This window comes from Gobio gobio (genome assembly GCF_949357685.1).
Source record: "Gobio gobio genome assembly, chromosome: 7".
Lineage (NCBI taxonomy): Eukaryota > Metazoa > Chordata > Actinopteri > Cypriniformes > Gobionidae > Gobio > Gobio gobio.
The window spans coordinates 47451127-47468295 of NC_137103.1; the positions used below are offsets into that span (position 1 = coordinate 47451127).

Below are 17169 nucleotides of genomic sequence, written 5' to 3' on the forward strand. Positions count from 1 at the left end.
CGACACTTGCCGAGTCATCATTTTGTTTGATTTTTACTGTACAAAAATACTGAATGTTCTTGGTTACCACAGAATTAAATGCTTATTTATCTTGTTTTTGTAGAATTACACCCAACCGTTAAACCTGTTGAACGAGATGTGCAAGGATGCCAGAAAGGGACTGTGTGCATGTAGCAAGCTCCACGTTAGTAATGCATAACTAGCTCATCCACCTTGAAAAGTAGTCCATATGATTTAGACACTTTTACAGCCCTAATAACACTCAGAAGCGTTCATATAAGCATTTCAATAGAGGTATGAGCTGCACATTTCTGCTTTGAAACCCTCTAGTATGCCTCATAAACTTCTGAAGGGTGGATTTACAGTGCCTACGGTTTTATTTTATTATGGTATTTGGTTAATTGAGTTTGAAATTAAATAAAAAATGTTGTGCTGTCAATAGTTAAGCAGTATTCTTAATTAAATGCATTTATTCACTGCGTGTTTTTAATCTTTTATAGTTTTTTTACAAGCAGTGTATTTGGGATCTGAAGATCTTGCCAAGGCAGAGAATCCATTAGTCAGGGATAATCCAAGACAAGCTGTGCATTAAACGTTTTTATTGCACACCTTCCTTCCTGCCAATCGAGTATTCAGACAGACAATGGTATAAGTGTTTAATCAGGTAAACTGGCTTTCAGAAAGTAAATATGCACTCATGTTGAACTTCTTTTGTTGATTTATAAAATCAAGAATTACCTTTTAGAGTGGTGGGTTTTTTTTCTTCTGTTTTATTGTTCTTTTTTTTTTCTTCTCCTGATCCTGGATATATTTGTTAAACCAAGAAAATGTTGTCCATGATATAATCGGGCAATAAAACAAAATCAATACTTTACTTTATTGTTTATTTTTACAGGGACCATGCACAATTAATATTAATTGCACCAGAGATATCTAACAGCTAATTTACATCTGCTGTCCCTGGGCAGGTAAACGAATAAAATAACTTACAATACAATACGTAAATAACGGCCCAATTCAAATGTTTACTTGCTTTTCTTCCTTTAATTTTTGAGCGTGATGAAATATATTGCTCTTGAAAATACTTGCCAGCATTTAAAGAAATACAAGTCTAGAAATGCATCCAAATTACAGCAAAGTGCAACCGTACGGTGCTCTGCAGTGGTCAAAAAGGATATAAACAGTGAATTTTGAAGTGATATAGTCTTGAAAACTCAGAGATGTGGATTCGGACAGCAATTCAATTACCACACGACCTTGGTGTTTGTCTAAAACAGTAGGTAATTCGGCAGGGATTTTTGCGCGGGTGGTGGGAGACGGATGGCAATACAATCACTGACTAGCCCCTGTAAATGATGACAATACCTTCCGACCGCACAAGAAACAATTACCGGCTTCAGCCAACTCCTTCACCACTAACGGAGCGAGCTGGAAAATCTAACTTTTCCAGGGACACAACATCATGGCCACCAACAAAACTCAGCAAAGATTGTTCTTGCTCCGGCTTTAACTTCTGGATATTTGGCAGCGGTGCCACAACGGAATGAATGGCTTTGCTCGCATCTTTTCTCCACCACCGTTACTGAACTACAACTCAAACTAGCGCACGGCATCAACGTCATCGTTCTCAGTCACTCCCTCTGTTCGCTGATTGGACCGGTAAATATGTGTTCGGAGAAAACCTAAGACTATACCGCAGTTCCAGACGGAGTACTAAAGGAAAATGAAAATTGAGCGGAAGTACGTAGGAGGGCGGAGCCAGGCTAGGTTTAGGGTGTAGGCGTTAAAAAAACACATTTGAGGGCACATTTATTTATTATTTTATTGTGAGATTTTGCCTCACTTCCTACCATCGCTGTACCCTTTCTAGCCACAACTCTTCTTCTCCGTTTTTATTGTATTTCTGTGGTAGAATTACAGCGCCACACACTGGCCTGGCATGTATACTACATTGTTTTGAGTTGTTTTCATTGCTCTCGTGTGTACGCAGATATTTCTTGAAACAAGGGGAAAAAAAGATTGGATAGGGAAAGCTCCGGCTTCGTGTGGACGGGGCCTCGGTAACATTTTAGAATACTGTTCCGTCGTTAATTAATAACTACACAGGAACAAATGAGTAACGCATCATTAACACTAACTAGTATTAGTCAAATAGAAACTCTGATTAACAAATTAGTAAGTAATAGTGCTTAGTCAAATCTGGTAGTTCACTAATAGCTAATCAATAGCTACAATATTCAGGTTCATAATTCATGTGAATAATGCATAATTAATTCTAAAGTGAAGGTCATGGTAACTTTCCAGTAATAACACAAGTCTTACCAAATCGTTCTGAAGGAATTACTAATTATTTGGATCAGTATTCTAAAGTGAAAAGCATGGTAACTCTAGTAATGACTGAAATCATTGTAAGCTTTTGAGGGTTTTGTAAGGCTTTGGACAGTATTCTGGTAACACTTTAGTCATTACTAGTGGTTTACCACGATCTTCACTATAGAATACTGATCCATATAATTAGTAGTTCCTTTAGAAGGATGTAGTAACACTTGAGCTATTACTATCCAAAACCTTTACAAAAAGCTCAAAAGCTTACAATCGTAAATGGACTGCATTTATATAGCGCTTTCAACAGACCATGGCCATCCAAAGAGCTTTACATCTTGCCTCACATTCACCCATGGCGGTGTCAGCCGTGCAAGGCGCCATCCAGCTCGTCGGGAGCAGCTGGGGTTCGGTGTCTTGCTCATGGACACCTCGACACTTGGTAAGGTGGAACCAGGGATTGAACCACCAACCTTCCAGTTTGTAGACAACCTACATGAACCACTGAGCCACTGCCGCCCATTAGTCGTTACTGGAGAGTTATCTTGCTTTTCACTTTAGAATACTGATTCAAATAATTAGTAATTCCTTCTAAAGGATTTGGTAATACTCGAGCCATTACTAGTGAGTTACCTTGCTTTTCACTTTAGAATTAATTATACATTATGCATTATTCACATTAATAATGAACCTGAAAAGTAGCTCTTAGTAGTTCTCTGGGAGGTATGAAAAGTTAATGATGAGCTAATAGTGAAATACCGCATTCAACTGAGCGCTGTTACTTACTAATTGACTAATCAGAGTTTCTTGTTAGTTAATTGTAGTTACTAGAATGTTAACAGTGTGTTACTCATTGTTCCTGTGTTGTTATTCATTATTGATGGAACAATATTCTAAAGTGTTACCAAAGACTCTTATACTCACCAAAGCTGCATTTATTTAATAAAGAAAATACAGCAAAAACGGTAATATTGAGCAATATCATTACAAATTAGAATAACAGTTTTCTGTTTTAATATATTAGATAGTAATAGTAGTGTTGTAGTACTTGAGACCGGTCTTAAGACCATTTTATTTAATGTCTTCTTGATCTTGTCTCAGTCTCAACCACATTTGTACTCGGCCAGTTGGCCTTGTCTCGGCCTCAGACTTAGAGGACTCTGAATTTTGTTTCAAGAACGGTCAAGACCACACAAGTGCTGGGATATTACTAAATTGAAGGTGCATTGTCTGATTTAATTATTAACATTATTAATGTGATTGGATGTAAAACTTACTGCTTCAGATGCAATCAATAACCTATTTGTACTTTGATTTGTTTATTGTGCCGGTTCAGAAATGAGGGATTGTGTCAAAAATGACACCAAAATGAATACAAATGCTCACAAAATTCAAGATATTGTTGCAAAAAAGTATTTGTATGAGATCTGGATTTTTATATTATAACACGTGATATAATCAAGCAATATCACAAGAGCAAGAGAGCTGTTTTCACAAATTTGAGCATGACTGCAAACATTATATTGCTTTTATACAAAAATGAAAACATTATCATGCATTTGTAATTTACCAATTCAGATGCATCTTCTGTCCCACCACCAGTGCAAAGATGAATTTTGTTGTGAATGATTTCATTTGATTGGTATAACAGCTCTCTATATAGTGTCTTATTCTAATTATGTTTATTGATTCCAAATAAGTCATTTCTCAGGTGGTAATTGTGGATCTTTATGAATTTAAGGAGTGCGGGTCTGGTCTTGGTCTTGACTCGGTCTTGCCCTGCCTTGGTCTTGGTCTTGTCTTGGTCTCAACTCGGTCTCGGATTAGGTGGTCTTGACTACAACACTATTAGATATAGCGATAATTTATTCCTGTGATGGCAAATCGGAATTCAATCAGCTTATTCATCATTTCTCCAGTCTTCAGTGTCACATGATCCTTCAGAAATCCTTTTAATATGCTGATTTGAAACATTTCTTATTATTATACATTTCGGCAAACAGTTCTGCTGCTTTCTATTTTTTTCCCAGGATTCTCCGGAGAGTATGAAATGCGTTTCTTTCAAAAAAAATATGTAATGCTTTTCTTTCAGAAAACTTTTGAATGGTAGTGTACGTTCCATGTTTTGAAACGGTTCTATATTGCAGAGAGAGAGAGAGAGAGAGAGCTTGAAAGGGGTTGAATATGAAACCTTTTAAAGCGATTCACTTCCGAATATTAAGCACTTAATAAAACTGTTCTATAGTTAAATTGAGCTTGATCTGATACAAGCCCACATAATTTCAGCTGAACTGAAAAGTTATTTCGTTCCTGATCATGTTTGTCCTTTTTAATGCGGGCGACGGTGTTAATGGCAGACTCCTACTGCTGTGTTTAGCCAAGTATGACGATGAAAATACCTGTGGGTCAGAACATTTTTTGATACATTACTCAATCCGGCCCAGTGTTACCATGGAAACACGTCTCTGAGATAGTAGGTTGGCGTGAGAGTGAGTTTGATACTGTGGGCACGCTTGAATAGATTCAGAGGGCGGCCATTAACATAAAACGGCTACATTAGACCTGCGGGATACTGATATATAACAGAAATGGGTTGAATAACTCAACGACCGAGTGGGATTTTCATTTTGAACTGTTTTAGCAGCTCAACTGTGTCTGGTAAACAGCATAAAGGTGTTTTGTGTTTGTCTACAGAGGAGACAGACTGAATAGTTTGGGGAAAATTAACTTTACAGCTGCTATTGGATTTCGGTCGCCGTCACGTCTAATAGAGGGTACAGAATGTTTCCAGACCACTCAAGCTCACTTTTCTTCCTCACCCTGCCTCTTACTTAAGGAAAAACATCAGTGAGCACAAGGACATGATTGTGCTTTTGTTCTCCTTGTGTCCACAAATGGACTCTTGGACAGGGCAAGCTGGTCTGATGACATCACCTGACATCTACTTTTTCATCAAACCTCAGTGCACAATGATTTTGGCAGCTTGTGAGAATGCTGTTTAGATTAATTGCACTCGCTGTAAATAAAAGCATATCTGTTAAAGCTTACGCAACGGACTGTCAGACCCACTGGGACGTGGGTAATAAACAGTGCCTGTTTTGTGCCTTCTCTCCACCCTTTGACGTTCATTAAGCTGTAGTAATTTCCTCCCTAATATTGCCTGCTCCTCACCCGCGACGAGGGTCATGAGGTCAGGCCTCAACCTGTAAATGGGCGGCAGTGATGACAGGGTGTAAACATGAGTCAGGCCGGGTGGTGTGGTTTGTTTCTGAGGTGAACAGGGTGACCTGGTGTGAGTTTGTTTCTTCAGGGTTCCTACACTCCCTCTTTTTTCCTCCAGACTTACCTTAGTTTACACTAGCTGAATCCTGAATATAATATGCTATCTGTTGAGTCTTGTCTAACGAGCGGAAAAAATAGAAAACAGCTTGTTCCGGAACAAGCTTTGGCTCTGGTGTTTTTATGGAAGAGTTGAGTGCCAAGTAAAATAAAATAATAAACAAAAATAATAATAAATTTATTAATAAAAAAGAACACACTTTCAAATTCACAAATAAAAAATCTAATTATTTATAATCATTAATGATTTATTCATGTTTTAAAATGCAGTTAAATAAAAGGTTTCTTTTTGACAAATAAACAAAGTCATTTTTTTCCCAATGTTTTTAAAACCCTCTTATGCTCACCAAGGCTGCATTTATTTGATTAATAAGTAAAAGAGTAATATTGTGAAATATTATTACATTTTAAAATAACTTTTCTAGTGTCTATATTGTCACAACTCACCAGTGAGAGTGCCCCTGATTACCACCATAGAGCACTCTACCCAGGACTCTCATTTCCATCAAAGACTACATTACCCATAATCCTTTGCCTGGACTCATCAGCACTCATTGTTTACACCTGTGTCTCATTTACCCTGTTTACTAGCTGTGTCTCATTTACCCTGTTTACTAGCTGTGTCTCATTTCGAAAGGCTGCGTCCTCCAGAGGTCGCATTCGAAGGCTGCATGCGTCATAGAGGCTGTCTCATTTCAGAAAAGTAAGTAGGACACTCCGAATGCAACCTTCAAATGCACCTGAGGTGTATCCTTCGCTGCTGCAGATAACCCACAATTCTTTGCGTCGCCATTAAAAACCGTCATGTGTTTTAAATATTATTTGAAAAAATGGCAACGGCGGCAGATATACACGCAAGCGAAGATGTGGGGTTTAAATTTAAGTAGTTTCAAGCTTGTTTTTGTTTTTAAGCTGTATTACCTCAAATAGATAGTTGTGGTAATCCGGATTACAAGTGTTTAGTGAATTTTTTTTTTTTTGTTAAAGGTCCCGTTCTTCGTGTTTTTTTGAAGCTTTGATTGTGTTTACAGTGTGCAATATAACATGTGTTCATGTTTCGCGTGTAAAAAAAAAATGTATTTTTAACACAATTTACTTATCTGTACACCGCTGTTTTCACTGTCCTACAAACGACTGAAGACTTCCTTTATTCTATGAAGTCCCTCCTTCAGAAACACGTAACGAGTTCTGATTGTGTCAGCGGTTCCCGTGTTGCGATTTGACAGCAGCTTAGCGAACGTAGCACGGTCCTGTGTTGTGATTCGACAGCAGCTTAGCGCACGTGGAAAGGTCACGCCTCTTAACGGGAGAAATATACGCGCTTAATAATCTCTACAGCGTCCCTGGGAAAGCCAAACAAAGGTGATTTGACTCCGGGATGAAAATAACAGCGTCTCGACGACATGGCGACAAACACACTGAAACGCAGCACTTCCTTTTCTCCACGCGACGTCCTCTTCTTCTCCACGTGGGACAGCAACAAGACCACGCCCCCTTTTTTCGCGTTTTCTTGTGGGCGGAGGTTAGTCTGTTCTACTGCTCTACTGACGTAATTAAAGCAGGAAATACCAGGATGTAGTCCTAACCAGCCGTTCGCTGTAGGCTTTGAAAGGGAACTTCTGTTAAATAAAATATCTCGCTTGGCATTGAACTTTGAGCTTTATCATTTTACAGGTATTATTTATGCTCTAGCAGCAACATTACACACTAACTAAAGTTTGAACAATGGGATCACGAAGAACAGGACCTTTAAACTTTTAGAACAGTACTTTGCTGTCAAGGCAAGAAACATTTCATAGTCATTTTGAATTTATAAATAATTTTCATTCATATAACTGGTGTGAGAGCGCAACAACGCGGTGAACGTGTTGGCATAGCAGCGTGATACTTCCTGCCTTTGTGTCTTCTGAAGGACGTCTTGTTTAATTGTGATTAAGGACACTCCGTATACCGCATCCTTCACAGGATGTGTCCTCTGGAGGAAGTAGCCTTCGAAATTAAATTAAATGAGACCCAGCTTATAAGCCTGGTTATCTCAGTCATTTATTGCAAAGTTTTGTTAAGTGTAAAACTGCATTTGAGCATTCTCCCTGGTTTCTTGTTTCTTGTCTCTTGGTCTTGGATTACTTGCCTGTTCTGTGGATTACCCTTTTGCCCGTCTCTCCTGTCTTGTTTGCCTGTTTGGACTGCTTGTCTGTGTATGACTTTTGCCTGTTTTTGACTATGCTTGTGGATTATCCTCTTAATAAAGCTGCGTTTGGATCCTCAGCCTTTGTGTCTTGGAGCAGTTTGTTACAAATCTACTGTACACTGTAAAAAAAAATATAATCAATAAGTTATGACATGTTTTTACATTGCTTTAACTCATCAAAATAAGCTAAGCAATTTTCAACTTTTCTTTGTTATACAAGATTCAACACAATTTTTGAAGTAAATGAGTTTAATGTAATATAAGTTGAAATTACTTAAACATCCAAGTTCATTGTACTTAAAAATAAGGCAGAAACTTTATTTTACAGTGTATGATAAAATGTAATCTATTCATGCATGATATCAAAGCTGAATTTTCAGTTTATTTATTTGAAATATAAATCTTTTGTAGCATTACAAATGTATTTTTACTAGGAATGCAACAATACAGTTAGTCCACGGTTCAATACATACCTCGGTTTTTAACCACGGTTTTCGGTTCGGTTCAGTTCTGATGGCTTGTCACATCAGTTTTTTGCTATTCTATTCTTAGGCGACAGGAACAGCAAGAGGTTAAGGAGAAAAAAGACTTTTCTAATTGCAATACTCTTTCTTTATTTTACTTAAAAGAATTGAAAAACCTAACATAAACTTAAAACTTTACTTTAAAAAACCCTTGTACACATTCCTAGTGTATTGTATAATATTTTATATATATATATATATATATAATGATTTACACTGGCTGTACAGCAGCATTTAAGTATGAAATTGAATGAATAAATGTAAAAATAAAACACTACATAGACTTCACTATAAAATATACTGATTCTTATTAAAGCTACTGTATTAAAGTTTTTCAGTCAAGAGCAGTGAGTAATTTTCTCTTTGTCTTTTGTTGTTGTATTAACATTAAATGGATAGTTCACTCAAAAATGAAAAATGGATACAGGTTTGGAACAATATTAGAGTGAGTAAATAATGACAATTTTAGAGGTGAACTGTCGCTTTAAGGACAGCGTGTTCACTAGGCTGCCTGCTGTCAATGTAAGACCTGCGTGCATCTAATACAGACATGCGCCAATTTTACTTTCACTTTAGACATAACCGACTGTGTTTATGTAAATCTTGTGTGTATTAGCGCAGTTAGACGACTTAGTCCAGTAATCGCGTGTTTGACAAGCGTTAAGTGCGCATGCTCGGAAAAGAGCATGTTAAAACCCTGCACACGCCGGTAAGGCTTTAAAATGCATGCAACTAATGAACTTTCCGGATTGTGAATTACTATAGTGTTCCGTGAGTATAACTCTACCACTAACGTGTGATGTGAATGTATGTCCCGTTGTTCAGTATATTGGGATTGGAGACAAATGATAGAATTTGTAGAAAAATACTTAATTAACCGTGAAGGCCATACCGAACGGTTCAATATTATATTGAGAATTGTGGCATCCCTAATTTTTACTGTCACTTTTTACCAATTTGATGCGTACTTGCTAAATAAAAGTATTCTTTAAAAAAAAACTACAAACTTTTGAAAAGTAGTGTTTTATTTAATTAATGTTTCACAGTTCTGTCATGACAACTCTCAGAGTATTTGGCAAGGTAATGGATATGCAATTTTGATATGTTTGGTCTTGGAGGAATAGATCTGCTGCTGTAGAACCAGTACGAGACTTGCTACTGCCAATACATACACGACACACTGCTGTGAGCAAGAAAGACATGCTACTGCTGTACAACAGATGGATCAATAGATAGATAGATCAATACATGAATTACCCGTAGCAGATCTATACAGGTGGAGCTGGGGAAGGTGGAGGCTTTCTGAAAGCGAGCTGCACTGCTAAGGCAAATGCTGACCAAGTATTTGAAGGTGGAGCAGCGAGTTCATTGGCTACTGATACAGCAGGAACCAATCAGCTGTGCCCTATAGATAATTATGTGATTATGAGCTGGTTGAGTTAAAGAGATAGTTCACCCAAAAGTGAAAATGTGATGTTTATCTGCTCACCCCCAGGGCATCCAAGATCTATTTTGTTCAGTTGAGTACTTACAATATCCCAAATGTTTTCAACTATTTGTAAATCGTGAGAAATTGCTATTTTAACTAGAGGTTGACCGATTCATCGGCCGATAGTTGATTGGTGGAGCAATCGGTTATCGGCAAAAATCCACACCGATAGTTTTTCCGGTTGCGTCCGTTGCTGGAGCGACTGAGACGGATGCGCTGTCTTTACACAGTGCAAGAGCTCTGAGAAGGGTCTGTTAGGCATTTATATAGCACGAGAGCGGGCTCTAGAGGCGAAAAAAACTATCACTGACGCCTTGTGTTTACATTCACACGTGAGGCTTCATGCTCGCTGCACGGAGAGCGCTGGCACATCATATGTATGGAGTCAAAATAGGGCCACAGTATACTTGTTGCCAAATCATTATAAAATAATTTATTTCCTGAGTAACGTTAGATGCTGCATTAACAGGTAAATAACAGCAGTGTGTATGTTTGTCAACTGAGAGGACGCTAACATTAGCAGTACCCCAAGCAGTTAAAACCATAGATATCCATAAAAAAGGCCTTTATTATGGATATCTATGGTTAAAACAACGTGATAAAAACACGCAAGTCCGACCTAAATGTTGCATATATAAAATTAGTGATGTGAGAAAGCAAACAATATCGTCATATGCTGCCGACAGAAACATAAACAAAGCAGAAACGCGTTCGTTTTTATAATCTCCGTCTAAAAAAGCTGACTGGATATGAAATGGTAACATTAACTAAATGCTGTGGAAGTATTGTTCATCGTTTGTATGTTAATTTCAAAATAAATTGAGTTTGAATTTTTATTTTTATCTGTTAACCTTGGTTAATGCACTAACTAACATGAATGATCAAGGTACAATTGTATTGCTCATATTAATACAATATGTATATTGCATAATGCATATAGTTCATGTGAGCTAATACATCCTTGTTGCACAGGGACTTGCTTAGTGTTACCTATAAAATGTACATGCATGTTTCTAAGTTGTAGGTAAAGAAACAAATTTGACCTGTAATATTTTAATGTTTAAAATATCTGGAGAATTTTTTCTGTTAGAACTTCTCATTTTAATATTCATATTTATATGTTTTTAATTTAGCACATTTTCATGGATCAGTACTGTTTTTTTATTTTATTATTGTTATAATGTTCAGCACTGTTTTACTTATGTTTTTTTTATCCAGTATCCATTTTAAAAACTATCGGTCGATTAATCGGTTATCGACAAGTGCGGTCCAACCTAATTATCGGTATCGGTAAAATCCACTATCGGTCGACCTCTAATTTTAACTAAGGAGCCGGGTGGTGTGAGGGCGTCGCTTGTCGATGAAATCATATCTACATTACCCTAGGTTTCCGGTTTTAATCTGCAGAAACGCTTTACTCTCACTGCAGTGTGCAACAAGTGTCATAGCAGCTGCCGAGCGAACGCAGAGTAACGTCATAACATCATTTTCAACACACTCAAATGAATCTAATATGATAAACAGAGCTGCGTTACCTCATACTCATGACCGGAAATGCGGAAGTGGTGCCAGCGGCTGTGGCATAATAAAAGTCCCGCTGCTTCTTGCGAGGCGTGTGTTGCGGTCATCTTATTAACAATCGCTCCAGCGGTTCCTCAGCTCCACAACACTCGGTCCTGCTCTGCTTCATACTATAGTAACGTTAATAATCACATAAACATGATTTCTGCCCGAGTCCTATCCCAATTCTTTCCCACCGGCTGTGAGGTGAAGACCACATGTCCCAAGATTCTGCGCTCAAACTTGGCGTCATCAAACTACGCCTTTGTTTTGAACAGGCGACCTCTAGTGGATGGAAAAGTTACATAGCGTTCAAACGATTTTAAATAATTTCGCAAAAAGACTCGCTCACGCGCTGTTCTCTCTGCACATAGCCTACACCCAAAGCGTGAGCCGAGAGCCGCGTCTACTGTTCTCTTTTGCGTCTCATGTTCACGCGTCATTTCTTTACAGAGAATGATAATTTTTGTTATTTTTTCACGAAACGATCTGAATGGTTATCACACAAGCAACAGTGCTGTCTTCATCTGCACGGTGATGGCAGAAAAAATAAGTAACTGAGTAACTTCTATAGACACATTCTGTTTGTGCTCTGTCAAAGAAAACAGAACGAACAGCACAACCGCTGCATCTCGGAGCAACACTGTGTCTTATTCCTCAAATAATCAGCGTATTTCACTGAATCAGAGTAAATTATTTATTTAAGCTACCCATTCATAAATACAGTCGTTTGCTAAGTAAAATAAATGAGCACTTTGAATGAATCAGTTGAATTCAACTCACTCGGTTCGGCCCCATTCTGCAGCGGATTATCAGTGAATCCCAGTACCCAGTTGAAAGTTTGTAAAACTATCCGGTGTAAAGTCGCTGCAGAGGCAGGTGTTGGTGGTGATCCTCAGCTCTCCATCAAGGTAGCTGTTCACAAAATTAATCCACCTCTTCTTGATATCATCGTTTTTGTTTTGTAAACTGTTTTGTAAGCTGTAGGCTGTAGTAACTAATGGTACTGACAGTAACTCATGACCGAGCAGGCGAACTGATGCGAATGTGCTCTAGTTATGATAGTGTTAGAGGGCCAGGCTCAGTGGCTCCAGTGCGTCATAAAAATCCTGAACACAGCAATGGTGAAAAACTATACAATTCAGTACTACACAGTTCGCAGTCTTTGTAACGTGTTTCAGCAATACATTTCTAACATTTATAATGTGTTTAGAAACTAATTTCAGAATTGCCTTTACAGGGACTTTAAGGACCTATCAGCCTGCGCCATCTAGAGTTTCATGACAGAACTTTGTATTGTAATAAATCGTTAATTATTTTTAAGTGCAACTTAGCATTAAAAAAGAATTAGCAATTCCGTTTTGGCTGTATTCACATTGCAACTAAATAAGTTTAATACTCACACCATCCATCCTCTGTAGGGTCACAGGGATGCTGGAACCTACCATTGCAATATGTATGTTTAATAAAATTAGACCAAATGTTTGTTTAATTTTTTTTAGACTATTAGTTATTGTTTCCAGAAATGTCTCCATTTTGCCCCTTCAGGTTGTGTTTTAGACAGGCCGCAGACTAATGACCTATTTCAAAGCAGGTGGATCAATAGCAGTTATCTCATTGGCAGATGTCCAGCGGCCCGAGCAAACAGCACAGGTGGCGTCTGTCCTGCGCTAGGGTTAGGATCGATACATGGTCACTCTTTGAACCATTACACCTAATAATGTGCCAGTTTTTACTTTCATTATTCAAAAAACAATGCCATTGCGTTTTTTTAAGGAATAAGAGAAAATTAAGAATTTTAGTGTGTAAGTGTGGAATTTGCAGAGCAGCATTATTGTATTATTATTTAATATTTTCACTTCAATTATCTTTTTATTTGTATATTTTCAGTTTTTAAGTTTAGCTCAAATTTTAGTATTGATGTTGTGTGCTTTTGTTTTTATTACTCTTAAAAAAGAGTTTTGTTTTAGTTTGTCATTTTAGTAAAAAATAATTAATTACAAACAATTTAAATTAAATTTATTTCATTGAGTTGCCATGGCAAGAATTTAGCACCTTTTATTTATATTTTATGTCATATTTACTCAAATGAAAAAATACTATTTAGTTTTGGTTTACAATAACAACACTGTTACATGGTTCCCGTGATTTAATATCAAGGCATTTTCTAATTATGCTCAACATTAAAATAGCAATTATTAATTAAATATGAATTTTGTGTGCAAAACTCAATTACACAAAGTCTCTATTATATTACACAAGTTTTTCTTTTTCTAAAGGACAGCTAAATATAAAATACACTATATATCAGCTAGAAATTGCTCTTTGCTTCTAAATAAATTATAAAAATCCATATACCAGTCACAGATGCATGGAAAAGGCATGGAAATCCTTTGGATCAAAAGTTATGGGAATCTTCATTTTATATATTAAAACGTTACTTCACAAAAGCATCCTTCACTTTTGTCTTAAACCCTTGATTCATACTACATCCACTCTGCCTAAAAATAAAACGGCTGGTTTAGCACGGCAGTGATTCATTCCCACCTCCCAAGAATCCCTGAATAATTAAAAATCCATAAATGAAGTGCCAGTGTGATCGAGCGTGTTATACATTATAAAGAACATTCTCTTGTCTCACAGTTTACCCGTGTCCGTGAAGAGAAATCCGGCCATGTGATGCGAAAACTGCCGACAGCATCCTGAATCAGGATCATAAATAATGTAGGAGCATCAGCAGGTCCCGGTGGGGGCTTATATTGCATTGCTCTGAGTCTTGCTAATGATAGTGAGAGAGAGTGAGAGAGAAAGCAAAGCAGAGCGAGATCTGAGCGTGTCCCGGAGCAGTCGGAAAACTCACACTGAGAAAGACCTGCAGCCAATCCTTGCATCGGTGAGGTTTATGGGACACGGGACCACAGCGAAGTGAGTGGGACAACACGAATGTGGGAAGGACAGACTGACTGTTTGTTTTGCTGTTTGTCTCAGTGGCTGATTCTCTCTCTCTCTCTCTCTCTCTCTCTCTCTCTCTCTCTCTCTCTCTCTTTCTCTCTCTCTCTCTCTCTCTCTCTTTCTCTCTCCGTGGAGTAAAGGAAGGCGGGACATACCGGAGAGAGAGAAAACACACGGGCTGATAAGTAGGGTCCAGTTTGTCTCCATCTCTCTCTCCGTCAGCTCTCTCTTTCAGCATGGAGCCCAACAGCCCCAAGAAAATTCAGTTTGCTGTTCCACTCTTCCAGAGCCAGTTGGATCCCCAGGCGGCCGAGCATGTAAGTAGAGAGAGGCTCTTTTATTGCTTAATGGAGACTGGCCTGCATTGCTCTTTTGCTCCCTTGAGACAGTCTTGAAGCATCAGATCTGTGCAGATTGCTGCCAAAATCAGTTTTATGATATGATGTCATGCATAGTGGGATTGTAGTGCTTGGTAAATATGTAATTTTTTAATGCACAGTAATGGGTCAAATAAACAGTGTTTTGCATGCACTTTAGTGTGAGGAAGAAATTCAACATTTACGGTTTGCTTTCAAATTGGTTTTCTCATAAAAATGACAACGGTAATGAGTTTGATGGTATATGGCAACCGTGCATTATAAAAAATGTAATTGCCGTTGCATGCAGCAGAACAGATTCTTGTTGTGTTCCAGCTGTAGTAGAGCTGTTCATTGATGGATCCGGATCCAGCGGTGAGGCTGCATGCCTGGCAGTAAAAGTGTTTGATGTTGGTGCTGTTGCTGACAATGTCATAACAGGAAAGTGCTGGGGTGATTTTATGATGATGCCGGTATGTCCAATCAGTGGCACTCTCTCTTGTGCTGAGTACGTTCTCCATTAGTAAAGGTGGCAAATGCACTCTTGCTTCTTGGATACTTTTTTTTCTGATAAAATAAACCTGCACCAATGCAGGTTCAAGGCTTAGTGATTTTATTTGCTTGCGCATTCAGGCTAGTAGTATAGCTCAGACTTTTACTGACCCTGCAGTCAACATTGTTTTGACTCAAAATTTGATAACAACTGGCCCTGGTCTCCACTATATTATAATTTGCAATAATAACATGACTTAGTTTTCTGTAAAAGCTGATAGTGAATCAATCATTTTCTCAGGAACCAAAAATCCACACATGCTGGGTAGACGTTTGGCCAGCTTATTGGTTTTTGCTGGAAACTGACCACATATGCAAAATCTTGATTTGCTTTCAATCTATCCAAACGGATGCATCCAAGATGCTTGGAATAGTCGTTTTCAACTAAAACTATTTACTGAGCTAAAAAAAACATTACCTTGGTGACACCACCAGCATTTTCAACATCCAGTATGGTCATGAGAAACTTGTGGTCTTGCAACCGTTGAGTTGGCTGGGGCTTGATAACAGATGTACACTGTAAGAAACTTACTGTAAAATAAAACAGTAATTAACTGGCAGCAAGTGACAAGTAACTTACTGTAAAATAAAAACAGTAATTAATTGGCACCAAGTGACAAGTACCTTACTGTAAAATAAAACAGTAATTAATTGGCAGCCAGTGACAAGTAACTTACTGTAAAATAAAACAGTAACTAACTGGCAGCAAGTGACAAGTACCTTACTGTAAAATAAAACAGTAACTAACTGGCAGCAAGTGACAAGTAACTTACTGTAAAATAAAACTAATTAATTGGCAGCAAGTGACAAGTAAATTACTGTAAAATAAAAACAGTAATTAATTGGCACCAAGTGACAAGTACCTTACTGTAAAATAAAACGGTAATTAATTGGCAGCAAGTGACAAGTAAATTACTGTAAAATAAAAACAGTAATTAATTGGCAGCAAGTGACAAGTAACTTACTGTAAAATAAAACAGTAACTAACTGGCAGCAAGTGACAAGTACCTTACTGTAAAATAAAACAGTAATTAATTGGCAGCAAGTGACTAGTAACTTACTGTAAAATAAAACAGTAACTAACTGGCAGCAAGTGACAAGTAACTTACTGTAAAATAAAACTAATTAATTGGCAGCAAGTGACAAGTAAATTACTGTAAAATAAAAACAGTAATTAATTGGCACCAAGTGACAAGTACCTTACTGTAAAATAAAACAGTAATTAATTGGCAGCAAGTGACAAGTAAATTACTGTAAAATAAAAACAGTAATTAATTGGCACCAAGTGACAAGTACCTTACTGTAAAATAAAACAGTAATTAATTGGCAGCAAGTGACAAGTAACTTACTGTAAAATAAAACAGTAATTAACTGGCAGCAAGTGACAAGTAACTTACTGTAAAATAAAAACAGTAATTAATTGGCACCAAGTGACAAGTACCTTACTGTACAATAAAACAGTAATTAATTGGCAGCAAGTGACAAGTAACTTACTGTAAAATAAAACAGCAACTAACTGGCAGCAAGTGACAAGTACCTTACTGTAAAATAAAACAGTAACTAACTGGCAGCAAGTGACAAGTACCTTACTGTAAAATAAAACAGTAACTAACTGGCACCAAGTGACAAGTACCTTACTGTAAAATAAAACAGTAACTAACTGGCAGCAAGTGACAAGTAACTTACTGTAAAATAAAACGAATTAATTGGCAGCAAGTGACAAGTAAATTACTGTAAAATAAAACAGTAATTAACTGGCAGCTAGTGACAAGTAACTTACTGTAAAATAAAAACAGTAATTCATTGGCAGCAAGTGACAAGTAACTGTAAATAACCATAGTTGAGCTGTTTTCATGTACAGTAGCAACCATGTAATTGTAAAGT

At 37.4% G+C, this 17169-nt stretch overlaps 1 protein-coding gene across 3 annotated transcripts in view; it reads left to right on the top strand.

Annotated features, from left to right (window-relative positions):
- Positions 1–14134: 14134 nt before the first annotated feature.
- ppp1r1c (protein phosphatase 1, regulatory (inhibitor) subunit 1C) overlaps positions 14135–17169 on the top strand; it is a 40615-nt gene continuing 37580 nt past the window's right edge. Inside the window, exons 1-2 of one of the 3 annotated variants that reach the window (XM_079822530.1) lie at positions 14135–14350; positions 14518–14694. In XM_079822530.1, the coding sequence (XP_079678656.1) occupies positions 14614–14694 (81 nt within the window). In that variant the 5' untranslated portion in view covers positions 14135–14350; positions 14518–14613. Of the gene's footprint in view, positions 14351–14517; positions 14695–17169 lie in introns of those variants that run through there. The other 2 variants (XM_079822529.1, XR_013816935.1) reach the window with 2 other exon arrangements.